This window comes from Micropterus salmoides, unplaced genomic scaffold (genome assembly GCF_014851395.1).
Source record: "Micropterus salmoides isolate LMB-PRFRI ecotype aquatic unplaced genomic scaffold, ASM1485139v1 Ms_hic_scaffold_14, whole genome shotgun sequence".
NCBI classification, from domain to species: domain Eukaryota; kingdom Metazoa; phylum Chordata; class Actinopteri; order Centrarchiformes; family Centrarchidae; genus Micropterus; species Micropterus salmoides.
This window is the reverse complement of record NW_024040485.1, coordinates 31,859,251-31,883,666: the sequence shown is the minus strand read 5'-3', so window position 1 is coordinate 31,883,666 and position 24,416 is coordinate 31,859,251. Positions and strand designations below refer to the sequence as shown.

The 24,416-nt window shown below is 41.7% G+C and overlaps 1 gene segment (V, D, J or C); it reads left to right on the top strand.

Moving 5' to 3' along the window:
* Nucleotides 1-6,885: 6,885 nt before the first annotated feature.
* On the top strand, nucleotides 6,886-7,955 carry LOC119902710. The segment is given in 2 exon segments: nucleotides 6,886-6,993; nucleotides 7,086-7,955. Coding segments are annotated over 2 exon segments (378 nt in total).
* The last annotated feature ends 16,461 nt before the right edge of the window (nucleotides 7,956-24,416 follow it).

Below are 24,416 nucleotides of genomic sequence, written 5' to 3'. Positions count from 1 at the left end.
AGTAATTTAAATTTCGAGCAGCACACCACAAAGCTTGTTCAATCATGTTTTTATCAACTTAGAAATATAGCTAAAATTCGATCTATGTTAACTTTTAAGGACACCGAGACCATTTTACACGCCTTCATCTCATCACGCCTGGATTATTGCAACAGCCTTTTCACCTGTTTAACCCAAAAATCTATTGATCGACTCCAGACTGTCCAGAACTCAGCTGCCAGGCTTTTAACCAGAACAAAGAAATATGACCACATTACTCCTATTTTAGCTTCATTACACTGGCTCCCAGTATGTTTTAGAATTGACTTTAAAATTCTATTGATCACTTTTAAAGCTCTTCATGGCCTCTCGCCTTGTTATATTTCTGACCTTTTAGTCCCATACGCACCAGCACGTACCTTGAGATCCTCGGGCAGAGGTCTGTTGTCTGTTCCAGAGTCTCGACTGAAAACTAAAGGGGACAGAGCGTTTGCTGTCAGGGCCCCGAGGCTCTGGAACAGCCTGCCCGAGGAAATCAGGTCGGCTGAGTCAGTGAACTCTTTTAAGTCCCTTCTTAAAATATACTTTTATAGGAGAGCCTTTCCCGATCTTATTTGACTTTATTTAATCCCTTTTATTTTATTGTATTTTACTAATTTTATATTAAATTTTCATGCTCTTATCTTTTTTTTGTATTATTCCTTACACTTGTTAAAGCACTTTGTAACTTGTTTTTGAAAAGTGCTCTACAAATAAGGATTATTATTATTATTAAAAACAGTTGAACACACAAACCAGTCAAACCTTTAAATACACTCGTGCTGCCACCTGCTGGTAGAGAAGGGAAACATTTCACTCAAACAACAGCCTTTAGAGTGGAAACCAAATTAAAAATCAGTGCTGACAGTAACAACTCTGCACACACAGAAATGACTGAGGTTAAACTATCTAAGTAACTGTGCTGCACCAACAATGCGCTCTTTAAACGGGACTCTTGCTGTGTACGTGAATAAATGCACAATATTAAAAATGTATTCAACTACGGTTGCTAACAATTTTCCCTTGGTTCCCAGTTTGTTTGGTGTTTCTTCTAATGTTATCCTGATATTGTGCTTTCATGATTAATATTATATCTATTTCTTTGAGCCATGCGAGTATCTGAAACAAAGAATTTCCCCTCTGGGATCAATAAAGTGTTCTGATTCTGATGATTCTGATAATGTTACAGCTGCTCTATAACTCCTGGCTTGTATTTTCATATATTTACTGGCATAAACCGGTTCTCTTGTTTTTTGATACAGTAACCGAGAGCGGAAATATGTTTTCTTTATTTTTGGTATAATGAACTGGACCCTTGATAATGTTGACTTCTTCCTTCTCCTTCTCGGACACAAGTTGTTCAGGTTGTTCACCTTCATCACAAAGGCCGCATGAGACTCCCTTGGTTCTACATATGCAGACAGAACAGATGCACTTTATTTATGAACTGATAAAACATGTTTAATCTATAATAACACATCGCATCTCAATTTTTTTTCAAATCATATGATAATGTTCCATTAACTTCACAGATGTGGACGAGCTGATCGACCGCTTCAGGGTCTCCGCTTTATTCTTCAGTATGAAACAGCCTGTGCTGAGTCGTGATCGTGAAGAGACAAAAAAGAAAGCATTTACTCTGCAGCCGACTTACTCATGGTAGAAGCACAACCGCCAAAACTCTCTGCTTCTGTTAATGTCTCCTTTTGAGAAAATGTGCAGGGTCAGAGTTCACGACTTTCAGGTTGTAATTTCCAGAAAGAAAACATCAGAGCAAAGCTCCACACATTAGGCCGGTCGTCATGGGAGAATTTGCTCATCCGCAGCGTCTCTACAACAGAGGAACTAGGTTAAGCCAGTTTGCATCTGGAGATAAGGTGCTTGTATTATTCCACCTCTAAATTACTCACCAGGTGGTAGAACCCCTGGCAGTCACACGGCGAGTGGGCGACATGGATTATGAGGTTGTGCGTTCTGACAGGGGAGGAGACACAAATTTACCTCCTCAACCTCCTAAAAGCGAGGCGGAACGTGTTTTCCTGCTGACGACAGTTACGGAAAGGGACGAGTTGGGGCCTGAGGTTCCAAAGTCCATTAATCCAACCTCACTCCTTCTTGACCATCTCACACTGGCCCAGAGAGCCGATGATGCTGCAGCAGGCCAGGACACACAAATCTCATCACAATCACAATAATATTTGATTCAGTCCGACTTTCACAAGAACAAATGTCGTCTGTAGTGTTTTTGTAGTCCCCGTTTATTCAGCGCCTCTCGCTCCTGACTATTCACTGGATCAAACCACAGCGGTTCAACCCAGAGAGCGTCTGTGAACAGAGACAGATGTTACCACCTGAAGACAACCACCTGTTATCATGTGACTCAAGTGCCATACTGAGGGCGTGTGATGGCAACTAAGCCTGATCCATCGAAGTTTGAAGTTCTGATTGGACAAAACAAGTGTTTAGATGACATCATCTTGGACTTTTCTCAACAGCGACAGGCGTGTTTTTAACATTTTATTTACAAAGAAAATGCTAAATAAAACAGGCAGCAGCACTAAGTCAGCAGCGCTACAAATATTTAAGAATAAAAGTAAATTTAAGGTGGAATAAAAACCAAACTACATGAAAAAAACAGATGGTTTACAAACAAATAATCAGCTCATTTGTTTAAGGCGAGACACTGCGTGAAGTGAATAGGGTAGAAAATATTATGTCTAAATAAGCAAATGAGGCAGTATCTAATGAAATATGTGCTAATTTGCATCTAAATATGAACACTGGATTAATTCAGGTTCATCAACCCTGATAAATAAGTAAAAACATGTCTGAACAGACCGAGGGCCTCCTCGATGCTCGAGCCTGTGACCTGGAAATTGATCTCAGTGCATCTTGAAGAACATCTCAGTTCCTAAAATGCACCTCGAGGAGCAAGGAGGCACTTTGGGAAATGAGAAAGGCACCATATATAATGCACTCTGACCTCTGACGTTTCCCTCCTGGCTTTGACATCCAGAGTGTTACAGTATCGCTGACTCGTGGTAGTTACATCGAATGAAAGGGCTGCGGTAGCAAAGGGGTTCTTTGGTCCAAGCAATATTGATCACTAGTCATTGTATTGATCAATATTTCAATGTTTTAAGAACTTGATGTTATTTGTAACGTTTGTGTGGACAGAAACATGTAAACAGTAGATCTATAATACTAACATGAACACCTCCTGGGTATAATTTTATAAATTGTGTATTTGAGTTTCTTCATCAAATTTACAGTTCCAGCTGTAGTCCAGGTGTAGCAGGAGATATTCAGTTGCATTATAACCTGCAGGAGGAGGTTTTGATGGTGATAAATGGTAAAATATAGATTTTATACAAGGCAAGGATGGAAATCTCATATTTTCCTTTATTTAGTCTGTAATGGTAACATAAATATTAAAAATAAATATTGTTGCTGTGCACAGGGAATTTCGTGTTTTATTGCCCGTGGTTGGAAACGCTGCGGGAGGCTCCCCTGCCCCTGATTGCCACGCCACTCTACGGACCAGTATGGAGGTCCCAACATATGAGCACCTGAACCAAGCATTGTGTCTGTCTTTAAACAACGTGGAAGCACAAAGTATACTACTTCACTCACAATAAATGCAGTAAAGTCATATCAGTGTGCGCTAGCTTGTATTTGATTTTTGGTGACATAAATATCTTCACTTATTATGCACCAAGCCGAATGGTTGAGGAGTTATTCCTGATTCTTTTAGGGTGTGTTATTTTAGGTCTTTGTCCTGGAAATTGGGGGAAATTGCTGGTAGTTTAAGATAAAATGGTGCCTGATCATTAAGAGCTTTGTAGGTAAGTAGAAGGATTTTAAATTCTATTCTGGACTTTACAGGAAGCCAATGCAGAGAAGCTAAAACAGGAGAAATGTTGAGTGTGTGAAAAAGTAGTAGTATGAGGTGGAGACGCAGTGTGTTGTTGCAGACACTAGAGGGCAGCAGTGTGAAGGATTTGTTCTACACAGTAACAGCAGTACAGTAGTCGCAGCAGTATTAGTATTAATAGCAGTAGTAGTAGTATCAGGTGGAGACGCAGTGTGTTGTTGCAGACACTAGAGGGCAGCAGTGTGACAGTTATAATCCTGACAGCATGCAGAACTTTTTTATATAGACATTTTGACACGTGACAGCAGGAAAACTTGTGTTTGTCATTAATAACAAGATTAACTGTGTCTGTTGTGCTATTATATATTCTCTCCTCAGATTCTTCTTCCTCCTCATTAATGTGCAGCAGGATGTTGCTGCTGTAGTTGTTGAGCTGCAGCTCATTCTGAACTGTTTAGTATCAGACTGCAGCTGATGATTCTTTTCATTCTGGATCAACCTGCTGATTATTTCCTCCACTTCATCTTTGCTGTTTAAGTTTAGTGATCTAGTGACATTTGATATTGCACACATACAGACAGCGGTTCAAAGTAACCGTGGACATTTACTCAAGTACTGGACTGAGCTAGCTAGTTGATTTTGCCTCGAGCTAGTTGATTTTGCCTCGTTGCTGGTTTGGCTGGTGTTGCATGGCGGCCGGGGGGCGCGCTGGGCATGGGGGATGTCGGCTGGCGCCGGCGGCCTTAGTTTTTTCCGGCGGTTGGGGGGACGGTGGACTTTTATTGGCGGGTGCACGGTGACCTGTGCGGCGCGTTTGCTGCCGGGCTGGGACTTGCTGCTGGTGTCTCTCTCCGCTGGCTTTCGCTGTCGTGTTGTTCCGTTTGCTCTCTCTCATTTGCCCGACCTCGCACGCGGGATTCGCGGGGGGCTGCTGGGCATGGGTGTCGCTGTGCTCGCGCAGTGTGCGCGTTGGGCTCGTCACTTGTGCATTGGTGTTGATGATTGCGTGGCATTTGGGCATTGTGGTTGTTTGCTGCGCGGCGGTGGGGTGCTGGATGGGGGAGGCCACTGGTCTATGTTGTGTCTGCGCCGCGGTCGGTCCGGGCGCTGCTCCTCCTCTTTTGCGTTCCGTCGGCATTACGTTGTCAACTGGCATTTGGGTCGGGGTCTTCTGCGTGTGCATCTGGGAGTCTTTGTTTTTTTTTGATTTGATTTATTCTTTTTCTTTCTTCCACCCCTATTGGCTACTGGGGTTCTTGCCTGCCTGTTACAGTCGTGGCGTCCCACTCTCACTAACAACTACATTCTTTAACAGGCTTATGCGCACACACATGTACATACACACACATACAGACACATTCACCCACACAGACACAAACAAACTTAGGTTGTCCCTGGTAGAATTATTCCTGATGCCTTTCTTTCAGTTACTTATTTAAATTAATTATTATTCCAGCTCTCGTGGCTGTGTTGTGTTGCTTATTTAGTGTGTGTGACTGTTTCTTGTTTTCATTGTTCTCTTAGTTGTCTTAATATGTCATTAATATGTCAGCTGTTTATTGCTGCTGTTCGGCTGGTTTTCTTTTACTATTATTATTATTTTTATTGTTTTTTTTTTGTTTGTGTTTGTTTGTTGTTGTTTTTCTCCTCCCCAAGCCCCCCTCTCTGTTCTCTTGCAGGTTTCGTTGCTTTCTGCAATTGGTGTTTCCCACAGCTTTTCCCTGTTGTCCCCACCCTCCATCCCCCTTTCCCCCTTCTCTTGCAGGTGTTGTCCTTTCTCTGTGCTGTCTGTTTGTGCCCCCCCCATCCCCGTGTCTGCCCCCTGTCCGGCCCGGTGACAAATCAATACATAATTAAATAAATAATAAAACAGACAAAGGAGTATTTTAATACTCTCTTGTTAAAGTAAAATCTGTCTGGCACAATATGGTATCCAGGTCATTATACTCTATACCAGGCTGCTGGGCAGGACAGGTTTAAAAAAAAAAAAAAAAAAAAAAAAAAAAAAAAAAGTACTGGACTGAAGTACACATTAGAGGTACTTTACCACTTTCTGCTACTTTATATTTCTACTCCACTACAATTCAGAGGGAAATATTTTACTTTCTATTAAGAATAACAAAGTGAAACATCATGTATCTTTAATGAAGAGACTGAACAACAGAACACTAAATAAAGATGTGATGCTGTGTGTGGAAAAGGTTTCATGTGTCGTAGAAATGAAATGATGAAATGTGAGGGGACGTTTAAGGGTTAAAGTCACAGTTTGTACTTTTGTATTTTCCTCCCAGCTGTTAAACAACAGATAACAGTCTGTGTTACTAAATTCAGCACCAACCTGAATGTGCTTGTGGTTACAGGAATGTTTGTTTGTATTTCTGCATCATCGTGAGCCAGATTTTTTATCTGCTGTCAGATTCAAATCAAGACGAAGAAACTTCTCAGTGAATCAGTTCAGAGAAACAGAGAAGTCTGGGAAACAAGAAGCATTTAGAAACAACGTTAAAATAATGAGAAGAACAGAAAGATAAATAGTGTCAGTAAGAAATGAATCTGCTGGCTGACAGTAACCTTCATCTTCTTTTTCAACAACAGACATTTGAAGATTGAACACAAACAGGATTTTGGAGAATGAAGGTCTCAGTGTGACGAACCACACAATGAAAACAAGAAGCTGGTTCCACTTTTTATACTAGAGAGACACAACTACATGTTCCTGCTTTGAACTGATGATTTTCACTGTTAGAATCAGCCGAGTTTGTAGTTTTCCTTCTTTCTAATGTAGCTGTAGTGATTTGAAATAGTTCAATAGAGGAGATGAACTGTAATAAAGCAGAATGAGCTCCGACTCAGCAGAAAACCACACAGCAGCTTCAGCTGAGCTGTCAATCAGCAGCAGCAGCCTTATCTGTCCGCCGCAGGGGCTGATGGGAGGTCTGAGGACCCGTTAGAAACCACGCGGCCCTTGTCTGATCTCACAGCTCGTCCTTGATTGGCCTCAGCTGCATCAGAGCGCCACTTCTCCCCAGGTTCACCAGAGGAAACACCACTGCACACAATGCTTTTCCTCCCAGCTGCTGCTCTGTGCTGTCTGTGTTCAGGTGAGTGTTTCCAGCCAATCAGGAGCCAGCAAACTCCACCTGGAACAAACACTGTCACACTGACCTTCATCTATCTGTCTGTGTCTCTACAGCGCTGGTTGCCATGGCAGCAGACCTGATTCAGGACGATTTAACATTGACCAGGAGAGTCGATGAAACTGTTTCCTTCAGCTGTCGAGGAACTGACCAGTGTAACACTTATGTATTCTGGTACCAGAAGAAACACACAGAAACATTCAGAGTGATTCTACGTATTCATAAGAGCACTGGTCAGATTTCTTCAGGTTTCAATCACCCTCAGAAAGATGATTTCTCAGCTGTGAATAATCAGAACGGCTGTGAGTTGCAGCTCAAAAACGTTACCACCTCTCATTCAGCCACCTACTACTGCTCCTGTTGGAAGAGCGGCGCCCACAGTGAGAAATGATCCGTGCAGCCTGAACAAAAAGCAGCAGATGTCAAACAGTGTTTGTGACAGGAAGAGAGCAGTAAACCACAGCCCAGGTTCACATATTTCACCTCCATCTCAGCCAGAGTCACAAACATACTGAGCTGAGGGATTTCTTTAATATTCTATTGATTTCTATTTGATCAGATATTCCAGCAGGTTTCTTGTTGTTCCACACAGTGAGGACAAACTAGCAGCACAGAAGCACAATGAGCAAACAAGATAAAGAGGAAACTAAATAAAAATATAATCCTGATTCACTTTATGAAGTAATCCTTAAAGTAAATGATATATAATAGATAAAGTTTCCAGCCAGATGTTCCAGATGCAGATTAAAGTCGTCCTCTTTGTTCTGCTGCTGGAATAAAGTCCATTCCTCCCTCACAATACTAATCTGCTCTGAATGAAAACCCTTCCAGCAGCACTTGTTGTTTAACAGCTTTCAGTAGATTTCAGCAGATCATTTCACTTTCTTCCATTTTAAAAGCCAAATCTTGGACACATGTCAGGTCAGGATGTTGTCCTTCTAGCAGCGGCTTATTAGGACGCTGGTTCTGTTGCCAGGTTTCCATAAATGTCCTGTGGATGTTTCTGCTTCCCAGAGGATGAATCCTAACATTTATGGTGACCTCCTGACCTTTCCTCTAGCGCCACCATCAGGACAACAGTTTCTCTACACCAACACTTCAGCATCTTCAAAGTTAACGGCTTGATTTTTGATCAACTCACTGAAAACTTTATCTGGAATATTTACTGACACACTGTAAACCGTTTTACTCTCCCTGCGAGTTTGCTTCCTACTTTCTGCTCGGTGTTTATATTCCACCGCAGGCCAACGTGCACGACGCACAGCGCACGCTGGCCGACCAGATACTGCGAGTAGAGCGACTAACCTGGACTCCCTTTTTATTGTTCTTGGTGACTTTAAGGAAGGAAACCTCAGCCATGAACTCCCCAAATACAGTCAGTTTGTTAAATGAGACCAGAACATTCTGGATCACTCAAGTCCAGGATTAGCAAGGCGTCCCCCTTGGACTCTGCGTTGTGTTTCTAACATGTGGTGGGGAGAGAAGAAAACAGAGGTGGGTAGTAAAGAGTTACATTTACTCTATTAATTGAGTAGATTTTTACAGAAAAGTTTTACTCCACTACATTTGAGACATTCATTGCACTACTTCCCTATTTATTTATTTAGCATTCCAACCGTGTGCCATGGCGCTGTTGGTCCTGCAGTTACCACCACAGGCTCTTTGGTTTGCTTGTTCCTGTGTTTTTGACGTGTCACATCTGCTTATTAGTTTCTCAATGTCCTTGTTTATTCCAGGCCAGAAAACTGTGTCTCTCGCCCGTCTTTTGCATTTCTCGACACCAAGATGACCTTCATGGATCCCGTGTAGTATGTCCTGTCTCATCTTTTCTGGAATAACAATGATGTGGTAGAACTGTGGACAGGATCCCACAGGCCATCCATTTTTCATGTTCTCAATGACTCACTGCAGCTCCGTATCTTTTGAAGTTTCATGAGCTATTTGTCTGGACTTTTCATCTGACACAGGAAGTGCAGAAGACACCATGTTCACGTGATCTTGAACGTCCTCTGCAAATCTGCAATTATCAGGTGGAGATCAGCTCAAAGTCATATCTCTGCTTTTTCATCATCAAACGCTGAATCCTTGGCGACATCTCGCTCAGATTCTTTTTGACCATGGCGACTAGCGGGCGATGGTCTGTTTCCACCGTGAAAGATGGTAGGTCATAAATGTAGCTGTGGAACCGCTCCAGGCCAAACACAAGTCCCAGGCATTCTTTTTCTATTTGAGCGTATCTACACTCAGTCTCTGTCATGGATCTGGATGCATAGGCTACTGGTTTCCAGTGCTCACCTTCAGCTCGTAAAAGTACTGCACCAATCCCGTTCTTTGAGGCGTCTGTCGACACTTTGATCCTCTTCGCCGGGTCGTAGAATGCCAATACAGGTGCAGTTGTCAGGGTTTCTCTGAGCTTTTGCCGTTCATGCTGAGAGATTCTGATAGCATGATTTGTGTATTACTCAGGGGAACCACTAGTATTGTGTTTTCTTATATTGATCTCTGATGTATTTTATAGGTAGAAGTTTATATGTTGCTTTATTTGAACTTGGGTCTCTCACACCAAAGCCATGGTCTTATCCATTGCGCCATCGCCACCCTGCCCCGTTGATTACTCTGCATGATCAGATAAGGACACTTACTTAGGAACAATGGGTGAGGGGTAATTTGGAATGTGGTACAAAACATCTCTTCTCCAAGATATCTTAGTTCAGGAATTACGCTTGTAATCTGCCCAGCAACAGCATGGTGATTGATGGAGTCAGAGGACAAACATTGGGGTCAGAGGACTTGGGCCAATCATGGACTGACCTACACTTTTGTTTTATTGTTTTATGACGTGACGATGTATACTAAAACACTGGGTCAGGGAGAGATAATCAGTCAGACTTCATGGACCAAAAACATCTTCTCCTATTGCTTCATGAAAGAACACGCAGGACCAAGGACTACACATAGTTTAAAAAGGGTCATTTAAAGTCACGGTCCAACAATGCTCATGTCTGCTTGTCCACTTGAACTCAATCTCTTTGTGTAGGAGTTCACGGATGCAGGATGTTTTTGCTGATAGATTGGGAATGAATTTCCTTATGAAGTTGACGATCCCCATGATGCGTAGCACTCCAGCCTTGTCTGTAGGCCTTGGCATGTCTTTTATAGCATCAACTTTTTCTTGGTCAGGTGGAATGCCGTGTGCAGAAAGCTTATCTCCGGGAAAAACAATTTCTTGAACTCCAAACTGGCATGTACTCTTGTTTAGCTTTAGTCCATACTTGCGTATTCGCTCCAGCACTTTTGTCAGCCTCACATTGTGCTCCTGGAGTGTGGAGCCCCACACAATGACGTCATCAGCATACACCCGGACTGCGTCTAATCCCTCGATGATGTGCTCCATAGCTCTGTGAAATATCTCTGATGCTGAGATGATGCCAAAGGGCAATCTGAGGAAGCGGTAACTGCCGAAAGGTGTATTGAAGGTGCAGTATTTGGTGCTGCTTTCATCCAACTTCAGCTGCCAGAAGCCTTGTGATGCATCAAGCTTTGAAAAATATCTGGCACCCATCATCTCACTCCAGACTTCTTCACGCTTTGGTATCTGGTAATGTTCCCGCTTAATATTCTTGTTCAGATCTTTTGGGTCCATGCATATCCTCAGGTCGCCCTTCTTTTTCTTTGCACATACCATGGAGTTTACCCAGTCGGTGAGTTCTTCAACCTTCTTTATCACACCCAGCGTCGTCATCCTGTCCACTTCCTTTTTTAAACGGTCTCTCAGCGGTGCTGGAACTCTTTGTGCAGCATGCACTATTGGTTGTACATTTTCTCTTAACTGGATTTTGTATGTGAAGGGCAGTGCACCAAAACCTCTGAAAACATCTACAAAGTTCTGTGTATTGGAGTCAACAGTGTCACTTGGTGATTCTTGCCCTGGCAATTAGAGCATAGCTTACCAAAGGCAGGCCACTGTTTGGGTTTGAATGTTCGATCGTCTGTCTGCTGCGCAAGGCGTCTCCGTCCCTCACTTGAGACAACGCTTACAGCGGCGCCATCACCCACACTCGCTGCGCTCGCCGCTAACTCGCTGAATGTCCTCACATGCATTTGCGAGAGCTCACTTGCCTGGCAGATCTTGACGGCCCCTTCCAGCGTCAGCTCCGTTTCCCGCAGTAGCCTTTCCTCCACACCAAACACGACCTGGTCTCGGAGCATGGAGTCCTTCAGTGTAGCAAAGTTGCATGACTGTGCTTTGAGCTTCAAGTCGGTCAGAAAGCTATCAAAGGGTTCACGCTGCTGCTGCACCCGGGAACGAAAAACATATCTCTCGTATGTCTCGTTCTTTTTTGGAGAGCAGTGGGCATCAAACTTTTCGAGCACTTTATCAAGTTTGTCTTTGTCATCTTCACTGTCGTATACGACATACGTATACTTGTTCCCACAAACCACTACTGACACCATTTGGTACAATGTGGAATTACACCTAATCATCACACCTGGGTCATCCAGGGCGTCGGCATGTCCCCCTTCATCGTCGTCACTGATCAGGAGGGAGGCCCCTTTCTGCAGATTGGTTGTGAAGGCGGTGGAGCTCTGGTGACCCCTTTCCTCCGGTGCACAAGCATCGCATCAAAGTTTGTTTTTTTACCCACCAACAACTTCAGCTTCACCAAAAGGAACGTCAGTGTCACTGAGTTAAATTTCTTTTTGTATCTTCTCTGTCAGACGAGCAGACGAGGAACGGGAAAAAGCCTCGTCACGCTGGGAGCCCCATGACCGAAGCCGCCGCGCCGACTCAGCGACCGGCGGGCCCGAGCCACGGGGAGAGCGCATCCGGCCGTCTTCGGAGAAAAGAGCCGCACGGGACCTCAGCGCCCTCAGGGGTAGGGCCTTGCAATGGCCGCAAGCGGCCCCCTTGTGAGCTGCCTGGGCGTGCGGCATCCCCAGACAAGACACACACAGGGCACGAGTGTCCCCAGCCGTGATGTTGACGCGGGCATGGGAAACACACTGCCTGAACTGCTCACCAGCCATCTCCTCTGCCAGACTTCCTTCCAGGTAAGAAATTTCCTCTCGTGGTTGCCGAATAGAATAAAGCTAATGTGTCCGGTGTGCCGGCGTGCTTATATACGTCTCCAGTTACGCCGTCACACGCTACCGTTCTAGCAACGCCAATAGGATTGGAGTAGTTTCACTCATGGTTTCAGCCCTGCCAAGCCCAGAGGTGTTCCCATATTCCCAGCAAAAATTACAGCCAACACTTCAGAGCAAAACACGAGTGCTTCTTACTCAAACCCACACCAAAGTGTATCTTTATATCTTAATAACACAAACATGAACAGATTAACTGGAGGGGGGTCACAGTGTCTGACTCAGTTGTGTTTCTCCATTCTGCCTCTCTGTCCTTCCTTTCAGACACATTCCCACCTCTCATTACCATTTCTCCACCTGTCCACCAGGTGTCCTCAGATGTTTCCATCTGTCTCAGTCACCTGACTCCCACATCCAGCCACTCTCCCCCGCACTGAGCTAACATCTTTCCCACCATTCCCATCACCTGACCTCCCCGCCCACCTGCTCACCTGTTCCTCATTTCCCTCACAAAGCTCAGTGTATAGTTTTTTGTTGAATCTCCTCCTTAGGTACGCTGTAGCCTATGCATAGCCACGTGTGGAGAATATTTCTTAAGGGGCTTTGTTGATGTGACAGGGAAAAGTAAGACAGCTCTAGCTTAGAGTAATTTAGCTGACCCCATAAGTGTTTTCTGACATTCTAGCTTTAGGTGTTTCTCACATGTACTTAGACTGATTAGTTAGAGACAGTAGCTCAGGCGTCAGGCTGGCAGATATCAGTGTTCTCTGGGAATCTTACAAGAATATTTACAAGAACTCACTGGCTCCACAGATCAGAGAACCACTCATGGATAGTGAGAGATTCCAATATGACGAAGCATTGGAGTCTAAACATCAGATAGATCAGTTGTAGGTGAAAGAAGACCTAATAGAGAAACCTACAGGCACACCCACATAAAAGGGACCACCAGATGTTCTCCTTCAGATTTGGTGTTGGCATTTGATGCTAACACCGGCTAACAAAGGCTTTACAATCTGTACAGCATACAGCACCGTCTATCCTTAAAGTCTTGATACAGATCAGAAAAATCTGAGCTGGTTTTGGTTGCATGCAGGTCAACAGTCCGTGTGGAGAGCAAATAAGGCAGAAACCATCGGCTATCATCTGATGAATATTTAACTTCAGATTAGCTTTTATATCAGATGACAGCTGATGGGCTCTCAGATTGCTTATCGGACTGTAAACAATGACAAGAGCACAGAAGAGGAAGTCTGGGCCTGGACATCTGCATCTTCTTCTGAAGAGTCAGAATCAAGTGAATTAATGAAGTGAATCCTCTGGGGACCAAGAATGTCTGAACAACAATGTCAATCCATCCATCCTTTGGTCCAGGTCCAGTCCATCTGGACCAGCAGACATCAGCATCCACAGAGCAACACTGCTAGTGTGTCTAAAAAGACAATAAAAGAAGAGACAGTCATGTTGATATGAACATTAGAGAAACACATCATGCAGCTGAAATATGATCCTGGTTCATCATCTGGACTCGTTCACCTCAGCTGACACATTCAGCAGCTGACAGGTTTTTGTATTACTCTGTTTCACTGTGGAAGCAAACTACTACGATATCTTTGGCTCTGGAACTAAACTGTATGTAACAGGTAAGAATAAACATTTATTTTCCTTCAGTTGTTTTATTGAACAAGTTAAAATGTGTTTTTAATGAGTTTCTGCTGTTTCAGGCTTCAAATATTAGTTTGTTCATAATTAGTAGAGTTCTTGCAGCCGTGCAGCTATTGTTACATAAAAAGGTTCATAATTGCTGAAAAGATGTTTGAATCTCACTGCACAACTGAAGTTATTCTTTATTTCTGCACCAGCAAAACTGATTCATATGGAAAAAGTAAGATATTGACAAAGTTGTAAATATACAGTATTTGATCCTCTCAGTGAGTCAGTGAAAAGACATTTTACTATAAATATGTTGTACAGGATAATTTATTCATTTTAAATAATAAAATTTACATCACTACAGTCAGATACTGATAATATTGCAATAACTATAATTTATGTATTTATATATGTGAAATAGAGTGATACAAAGTCGCTCACACAATATATTTGCATTTTATACTTTTAATATAAATACAAATAGTTTGTGATGCTTTATAATTTAAATTATAAAACATGTTTTCAAAAGTATATGGTAGTAAAAATGATGTATCAGGTTCTTTATAATTTTAACATCACATTATTACATTATATTAAAAAGTAATCAGTCAATAGTGAATCTTATTTAATATTATAAAGCTGTCTTTATTCACATTTAACATATTTAACAAAGACATTATTGATGCATTGATTAGTTGTTGAGTGGTTAAAGTTCAGAAATTATAAATAATGTACGTGACTTGACTTGAAATTATTTTATGTAAAGTAAATATGTAATTTGGTGTAATATGTATTTTTGTAAACAGTAGTTTTGATTCTTATGTAATGTTTGATATTATGTTACATTAAAATGTACTTAGATTACAGTATTGTTGTCAGATTTTTGATCATGTATCTGAACATATATGTAAATTGTGTTTTATATAGAATTTTTCAAATTTTAAAACTTTATGAAATTACTGATGCAACAATTAGATTTTTTTTGTTGTTAAAATAAAGTATATGATATATAATGTCTAAGTAAATGTAAAACTATAACTAATTTAATGTGAACGTAAAAAATACCTTTATTAAAATATGTTTATTAACCCTAATATATAAAACATTAAGTTTTTAAAGGAGATATTTCATAATTATATTATAAGAATCCAGCATATGTAGAACTGCTAAATAAGTAAAATTCTTTTCTTTCCTCATATAACATATTAATATTATTATTATTATACATGACGTGTGTGATATGAAGGTGAATCCAGTCCATGTAGTGAACTGTGTGCTGTATTGATGAGGAGCTCAGTGATCAGAGTCCATGTAGTTTCCAGGATCAGACTGAATGCAGTGCTGGAAGCTGCTGTTGACTGTGTGAATGTGTGTCTGTGCTGCTTGTTGCTGCTGTCAAACTTCAGTACCCGGTAGTGAAGCCCGTGGTGAGCGTGTACCCAGCAGCATCCAGAGCCCACCATGAGGGGAAGAGCTCCCTGCTGTGTGTGGCCTCAAACATGTTTCCTCCTCTGGTCCGCTTCTCCTGGAAAAGACGAAAGGAGAACAGTCTGACGGAGGAGCTGGCACCTGCTGAGGAGGAGCAGCTGGAGCTCAGAGAGTCGGGACGCACCGCCGCTATCAGAGTGATTGATCGGGACGCTCTCTACACGTATAAATACCGCTGCTACGTCCAGCACGAGGGGGGGGAGTGGAGGCCCAAACAGAACAAGGTAATGAAGGCTTGGTGACTGTGTTCAGCAGAGAATCAGCTTCATGTGGAGACTCTGACAAAGAGAGCAGAGGAGCAGAGGACTGACATTTCTTTCTCCTTTTCTGTTTCAGAGGTTCCAGCGATCTGTTTTTTGAACCAGGTGAAACTGCTCTGTGTGCTGTACACAGTGCTGATAGTGAAGAGTCTGGTGTACTGCTGTGGACTCTCTCTGCTGAGGATCCTCAGAAACAAGGGACCGTCCACCAGCTGCACACATGCTGACTGACTGTTTTCTGCTCACTTTTTTTCATCTCACTGATCACTTTGATCAGAAGTCAGAAATGTAAGTTACGATGTGCACAGGTTAGATACAGTCATCCTTAAAATATAAAAACATATATACACATATATTTGCTGTTACTGAGTGTAAATTCTTTGGTGTTAATTTGACACTCTAGTTTATTTCCAAACTATTATTATTATTATTATTATTTGACTTTTAATTTTGACTTGTATAATATCAGAAACTTAAGCTGAATCATTAGCTGTCTGCTAGGTATTTTATTGTTTACGCTATCTTTCTGTTCTTGTGTCTCTTTTTAATACATTATGCAGAGTGTGGCAGGTTTGTCAAATTCTTTCAGTGTAACTTTCTTAATAAACTGAATATTTGACTCTGGTTGTTAGTAGCTCTTAATATACTTTCACAGTGCGCATAGTACAAATGTAAAGGAAGATATGAATATAAGCACACAGCGAAACAAGGACAACAAAGCTAAACAAGGATGAGCAAACATAAACATGTGTATAAGGCTGTTCTATACAAGTCAGCAGGTCTGGGTGTGCCACCAGGTTCAGTGCTGACTCCCTTTTATAATTGTGTCAGTGTGAATGTAAAACTCTATGCTGATGACACTGTTGTTCACACACATAAACAAACAGCAGAGCTGTTGTTAAACTACAACTGCTATAAAATGATCCCACAGTTGGGCTGAAGTCTGAATGCTGGCAACATGATGGCTGTGTTTATTTCTTCTAAACCAATAAAATGCTGCTTAAGTTTTTATTTTGCCTGCTGCCGTTTTGAAACGTTGTTTAGTTATTATTTCCATATGAACACTTTGCTGACTGATTGCCTGTTAGAATCAGTGTGAGGTAATAAAGTGGGATTAGAGCAGACTGCAGGTGGTTGAACATGAGCTGTTACTCTCACAGATTAATAACACAGATCAAAGCTGAGACAGTGAGTACTGAGCGCTGAAATCAAACTGAACTTCCTGGAATGATTATTTAACATGAGTTGAAGGTTGTAACTGTCATTGTGTTATTTATGTGAAAAAGTGCAGCTAGCGGTTAGGAGGCTGCAGAGCAGAAACCCACACAGCCCGTCTACTGCAGGGAAAGAAGTGATGATTGGCTGTCAACAGTTTTTTTATGAGTCCTAATAACCACTGAGAGCAGATTCATCTCTGCAGCTGTACACACTCATCAACTTTTTTCTTGTTATCTGGAAGCCTTTTATTCCACTGAGCCCTCCACCCACACAGAGTTGAACTGAGCCCAGAGACCAACAATGACGACCCACCTGGAGGTCACGTACATGGACTTTATTTATGGAGATTTTAGCCATCAAAGGTGAACTTTACAGTTTACACTTGGTGTTGATGAGAGCCAACAAGTCCTCATACAAACATGACTAGAGGCTACTTTGTCAGAGCCGGAAACAGAAACACATTTCATCACAATCCATCTAACCTTTGTTGAGGTATTTCAGGAAGGGCTTGGTAACAGGAGCTGAAGCAGCAGCAGCAGAAGCAGCAGTAGTAAAAGGCCTCGTAAGTAAAGCAGTGTGTTGTTGTAGCCACTAGAGAGCAGCAGTACTCCCAAATACACTACATACTAATTATATTATGCTGTATACTAACTATCTTATACTACATATTACTTCTATCATACTACATACTCATTCTATTAGACTACATTCTAATTATATTATACTACATACTTATTCTGTTATACCACATACTAATTATAATATATGCTAATTATCTTTTACGACATTTTAGTTATATTATACTACATACCAATTCTGTTATACTACATATATATTATATTGTACTACAAACTAGTTATATTATACCACATACTAATCTTTTACTGCATATTACTATATTACTAAGATCTATTTTAGTACTTACTTCTTCCATTACACTAATTATACTTACCATATTATACTACATACTATTTCTATAATACTATATACTACTTCTATCTTACTACATATTAATTCTATTTTGCTACGTGCTAATTATATTACATGCTAATTACATTACACTACATACTACTTTAATTATCCTACTTACTACTTGTCTTACACTACATACCAATTCTGCTGCTACAAAGTTCCTGCTCGACACCCATTTTTACAATTATTATTGATAGGTCTATTATTATATTATTATTATTATTATTATTTATTATTAAATTTAAACATTACTATAATTAACAGTACCATCATTTATTTTCAGTCTGTACCACTACTACCTTTACTGTCTTTACTGTATTTCTGTGTGGATATTGTGTTGGCTGCTAATTAATACTAATTCTATTCTAATTTTTATTTCTATTACACTAAATGATAGTTCTATTGTATTTCATAATAATTATTTTATGCTACAAAATATTTATATGTATTTTCAATTGAATTTAGTATTTCTTCTTATACTCATGCAGTATATTCATGTCATGGAGTATTACATACTGTAGAATTACCTCTTGTATTACGTTGTAGTAGCTGTAAGTAAGCCATTACACTGTGGTATTTTTACTTGAAATAGAGAATACATTGTAGCATTTCTTCATTTACTTAATATATTACACAGCAGTAAGATTTCGAATGTGGTACTTTTACTTATAATGAAGTATTACAATGTAGTATTACTACTTTTACTCTAGTGCAACACAAAAACCCTGGCCCACAGCAAAACTCACGCAGCTTCGTCAGACCAAAGAGGAGACCTTCAGAAGTGGGAATAAGGTCCTGTAAATCCAGGCCAGGAACACTCTGACTAAAGAGCCAAGCTGGAAAGCTAGAAAACAGCTTCACGGCCAGCGACCCTGTGTCAGTGTGGAGAGGCCTGCAGGAGACCATCCCCCAACACTGCTGGTACTCAACAAGTGGCAGACAAGCTGAATGGATTTTACTGTAGGTTTGAAAAGCCCAGTCACACCTCTCCCCCGCCCCAACATCATCTTCAAACAGTCACCTTCCCCCACTGCCACGCTCTCACCCCCCCCTCTGACCCCTCACCTGCACTCATGATCTGTGAAGAGGATGTGAGCCACCTCTTTCAAAGGCAGAAGATCAGGAAGGCTCCTGGCCCTGGCGTTGTTTCACCATCTTGCCTGAATATCTTTACAGACCAGCTGACCCCTGGGAGCTGTGTGAAGTTCCCTCCTGCTTCAAACGCTCCACAATCATCCCAGTCCCCAAAAAACCCTCTATCTCTGGATTAAATGAGTACAGTGAAAGACTAGTGTTGGCCCACCTGAAGGACATTACAGGCCCCTTGCTGGACCCCCTGCAGTTTGCCTACAGGGCTAACATGTCAGTGGATGATGCAGTCAACTTGGGACTGCATTACATCCTGCAACACCTCAACTCTCTAGGATCCTGTTTGTGGACTTCAGTTCGGCGTTCAACACCATTATCCCGGACATCCTCAGCACCAAACTCACCCAGCTCACTGTGCCAGCCTCCACCTGCCAGTGGATCACAGACTTCCTGACTGACATGAGTCAGCAGGTGAGGCTGGGAAACATCACATCCAGCCTCCGGACTATCAGCACTGGCGCCCCCCAGGGGTGTGTGCCCTCCTCACTGCTCTTCTCCCTCTACACCAACGACTGCACCTCAGGAGACTCATCTGTCAAACTCTTGAAATTCGCTGACGACACAACGGTCATCGGCCTACAGACGGGAGGTTGATCAGCTGGCTCTCTGGTGCGGTCAGAGCACTTTACTCCCAAACCAACAGACTCAGGAACAGTTTCTTCCCACAAGCCATCACTCTAATGAACAGCTGACTCTGACTCACAGTGTGAGGAACGATTCCTGTACAACCACCTACCTCAACATCATAACACTTGCACAAAATACTTACTTATTTATGTCAGCATTTTTGCACTATGCTCCATCACACTGTGTACATGTATGCATGTAAGTGTACCTGCATATCACATCCACCTACGACATGTACACAATAATGATATTAATAATTTTACTCTTGCATCCTTTGCACTGTGTTCACTGCACATATTTGTCAATATCTCTCTATTATTTTTGTTTCAGTTTATAGTGTGTATATTTGTGTTCTCCATACTGTAGCCTGTGTCTGACTTTATTATTGTGTTATTGTATTATCATTGTATGAGTAGGCACATCGTGAGCAAAGTACAATCCAAAGTCAAATTCCTCAAATGTGTACACACACCTGGCGAATAAAACGGATTCTGATTCTGATTCTGATCCAGAGTAACTATATTTTTAGATAATGCGTCTCGGACGTGTTTGGGCCCCAGTACAATAACTTCAGTTTTATCTGAATTTAACATTATGAACTGTTAGAAGAATCTTTACCAAAGAACGACAGAGTCACTGGAGTCACAATCAGTGATCTTTTATTTGCAAGGAGTCAATACATGCACTACAATGAATACAGAATAAACTAACGAGAAGGGCTCGACACTGTTTTTAAACATTTGGTTACACCCATTGTTTTCCATGTCAGACAAGGTAGCTGACTCTTTATCTAGGTCACATGATCACACGGATGTAGACAGGAGCTGTCACTTACATTACGCCATGTCTCCCTCCCGTAGGCGTTTCCAGCCTCTCTCTATGTTTCATAAGTTCACTGAGATTATTAAATGCTTCTTTGTTTAGACAGGCTTGCAGAAGTTTAAAATACTTACATTACATTTAGCTGACGCTAAAGCGACTTACAATTGCTTTATATGTCAGAGGTCGCACGCCTCTGGAGCAACGAGGGGTTAAGTGTCTTGCTCAGGGACACATTGGTGGATGGGTCACCCCATCACCACCCCACCACTTAAGCATAGCACGTTTTTCTAGCAAGAAATAAATAAGATGTTAGAAATACTTTAATCCAGGTTTTATTGATATGTTTCTTGTACATTTTGTTCTATGACTGAAAAAACATCTGTCCACTCCATTGGAAATGAAGTGCCATAGGTTTTATTACACCTTATTGTATTTATTTTAAATTATTTTACTTTGAATTTAAACAACTTTGTGTATTTATACCACTTGCTCTTAGTAAATGTTCAGTCAAGGGCAACTGGACTTGGTTGAAGATACTGGAAGACGTTTCGTCCCTCATCCAAAGGACTTCTTCAGTTCTGACTGACTGGCAGGGAAACTCAGCTATTTAACCTCAGTAGGGTCGTTGGCCCGGGTCATCGATACCGCAGGTTCGTTAGTGTTCCTGGTTGCTGTAACGACAGTCGTTACAGTCGTTAAGACTACCTGTGGCCGAGACTGAACGACCATCGTTGGTATCTTCACCTGAGGCCAATAGGTTACGTTTGTTGAGTTTCCTGGGAAGTGATGAAAGGACAGCATTGTAAGTGGGGGATAAGTGGTGGCGTAGACCCCCTCCTCTGTTCAATGACGGCTTCTCAACCCTGGTGTAGATGCTTCCTTGACACCTCTTTCAAACCATCCGTCTTCTCTGTCTAAAATGTGCACCTGGTGGTCCTCAAACGAGTGTCCTCTGTCCTTCAGATGTAAGTAGACTGCAGAGTCTTGACCTGAGGAGTTGGCCCTTCTGTGTTGAGCCATGCGTTTGTGTCGTGGTTGTTTAGTCTCCCCAATATACAGGTCTGTGCATTCCTCACTGCATTGGACCACATACACTAGATTGCTTTTCTTGTGTTTGGGTGTGCGGTCTTTGGGGTGGACCAGCATCTGTCTTAGTGTGTTCTTGGGTTTAAAAAACACAGGGATGTTGTGTTTGTTGAAAATCCTCCTGAGTTTCTCTGATACTCCAGACACGTACGGAATCACAATGTTGTTGCGTTTGACCTTCTTTTCCTCCCCTGTAGTTTTGTTCTTCTTGGATCTTGTGGCTGTTTTCACAAAGGTCCATTTAGGGTATCCACAGGCTGTAAGTGCCCCCTTCAGGTGGTTCTGTTCCTTCTCTCTGGCTTGGGCGCTTGTTGGTATGTTTTCCGCTCTGTGGTGCAGTGTTCTCATGACCCCTAGCGGAAAACATACCAACAAGCGCCCAAGCCAGAGAGAAGGAACAGAACCACCTGAAGGGGACACTTACAGCCTGTGGAACTTATTTGACAGTTTGGGCAGCGAACTATTCAGCAGGTGACTGGGCGCCTTCATCAGAGATCAGCTGGACATCAGCTGGTCAAATCTGAGAAGTCATGATCATTTTATTCTATATCTATAAATAACTATAAACATATATTAATTATAATCATATATTGTGATTTTCAGTCTGCTTTTTGAGATATTTTAGCCTTCTTAACTTTGTCAGTAGACTAAAAGTTATATTTTAGTGATGTCTTGTTTCAGCAGGTTTTAAAAACTGGATCTTGTATTTGGTTATGTTTGTCTAATATTATTAAAACATTAAAGTGTGACAAATACGCATAAAACTAAGAAATACTACAAATACTTTTTGTACACAGACCTGTAGATATACAGTATGTTTTCCTCAGTATCACAGTTATCCAGTGGAAGTACATCCATGGCTACACTGCTAACAGCTAATCCAGCTACGTTTTATTATTATTTTTTTGCATAACACAAGTCCAACAATCACGACCACTTCAAGAAAAAATACAGTCCAGAGGGCTGTTTCACAAAACCATGTTGGCCTGCTCCAGACCAGGCTAACAGCCAGGCTTGGTTAATCCTGGGGCCTCATATATTCAGTCAGCGGTCAGACACCGATGTGTTTTTCATACTGGCAGTAGGTAGGCTGCATATTTTATCAATTTCAGTTGAGTATAGCCAGTATTTACTGCTTCATTATAAATATAGAATTGGCCAAAGGCGTCACTTTGTGTTGAAAGGTGGGGACAAAAGGGCTCAGATTAGGGGCCCGATGATACACTTGTGTCACGAGACCTGACGATGCTCAAAAACAAGATGAGAAGATTTTTAACACTATTTTTAAGAAATATTAAATGCTAAAATCTTATTGGAGGATCCTCCCCCAATAAGATTTTGAGCATTAAACACTTCATTTCCTGCATTCTGGAGACATTGCTGCTTCAATTTAGGGTGGAAATGTCTTTATTTATAAAAAGAGAAACAAAAAACTTAAGCTGGCAGGTGACACAATTCATTGATAGAAAAATATAACAGCCTGTTACTTTTTTGGACAATGCACATTTGTTTTCTCTATATTTAAATTGCTTTGCATGTTTTCTTATTGTGCAAAGAAATCTTTCTCAAAGCATTTTCATTTATTAGTGAACATTTCTTGGTGCAAGCTGTTTTTCAGAACATTTTTAACAGTTGCTTTCAAAAAGTGATGGAGACAAAATCAGATTTCACATTGTGGTGGGGACATGTCCCCAGCGTCCCCAGTGTAAATGACACCTTCCCCGGCCACAGAAGAACATCCACATTACAGAAACATTACATTTTTAAATGCAAAGCACTTTGTGTTATATGGCCATTGTATGACAAATACAAATGAAGACTGATCGATTAATTGAGAAGAATACTACCAAATTGTAACATGAATTACAGATTACAAAAACAATTAGGCTCCATTTTGTGTTCTCAGGTGAATTCTCTGTCTTCCTAGAGTGGCCCTGGAGATGGACTGGGACAACGCTGCAACATTTCCTGGTAACATAAATGTCAACATCAATTTAAGTGGATTCATTATTTAACAATAAAGGATTCATATTGTATTACTTTTCCATGTGTATGGATTTCATTTGGCGTAGGTGGCACAAAGTTTCATAAATTGTTAAATCCTCCCAAATTGAGTACATAGTGTACTGTAGATTTTTGGAACAACAGGGAGAGGACACCACAATGTTTTTTGACCTTTTATCTTGCTAGGATCACTCCTCTTGTCACGATCCTGTCCTGAGTGCTGTGTTTTCGGGTTTGGTTTTGTATCTGCTATTTAGTCGGTTTTGGTTCAATGTCTTCGTTCTTAGTCCTGTACTTTAGTTCATGTCTTTAGTGTTTACTCCTGGTCTTGTGTTCTCTGTTTAGCTCTGTGTATTCCCTTGTTCATTTACTGGTTCTGTTCAGCTCTCTTTGTACCGGTCTGTCATGTGTTATAGATTGTTTCCTGCATCTCAGCCCTGTGTCTTAGCTCCTAGTTTTGTGTCTTAGTGTTTTATTCTGGTCTGTGTTCTGTCTGTGTGGGTTACTTGGCCCCATGTTTGCCTGTCAAGTGTTCCGTCTGTTTCCCCCAGTTATCACTCTGTCTGCCTGCCTCTTTGTTCCCCTTTGCTGTCTCTGCCTGCCTGCTTCTCTCTGTCTTCCCTGCTGTCTCTCTGCCTGCCTCGTAAGTCTCATGTCTTTCACCTGTGTTGCTCCCGCCCTGCTCGTTAGTCCCTGTGAATATATACCTGGTGTTTCTGCCTTGTCCTTGTTGGATCATTACCTTGTGCTACCTCCTGTTCCCTCCTGTTCCCTCGTGTTCCTCGTGTTCCTGTGTGCGATGTCCTGTTTTGTCTGCTCAGTCTTGTCACCCTGCTTTGGGTTTTGGGATTTCTGTTGGATAACTTTGTCTTGGACTCTGTTGATCAGCCACTCTGTAAGTGAGCTCGCCTTTTGTTGCCTCTAATAAACCACTGAACTGCACCAGTCAGCCTTCGTGTCCTGCGTTTGGGTCCACCAACCTGCCTACAACCTGCTCACCAAACCGCACCCTGACACCTCCGC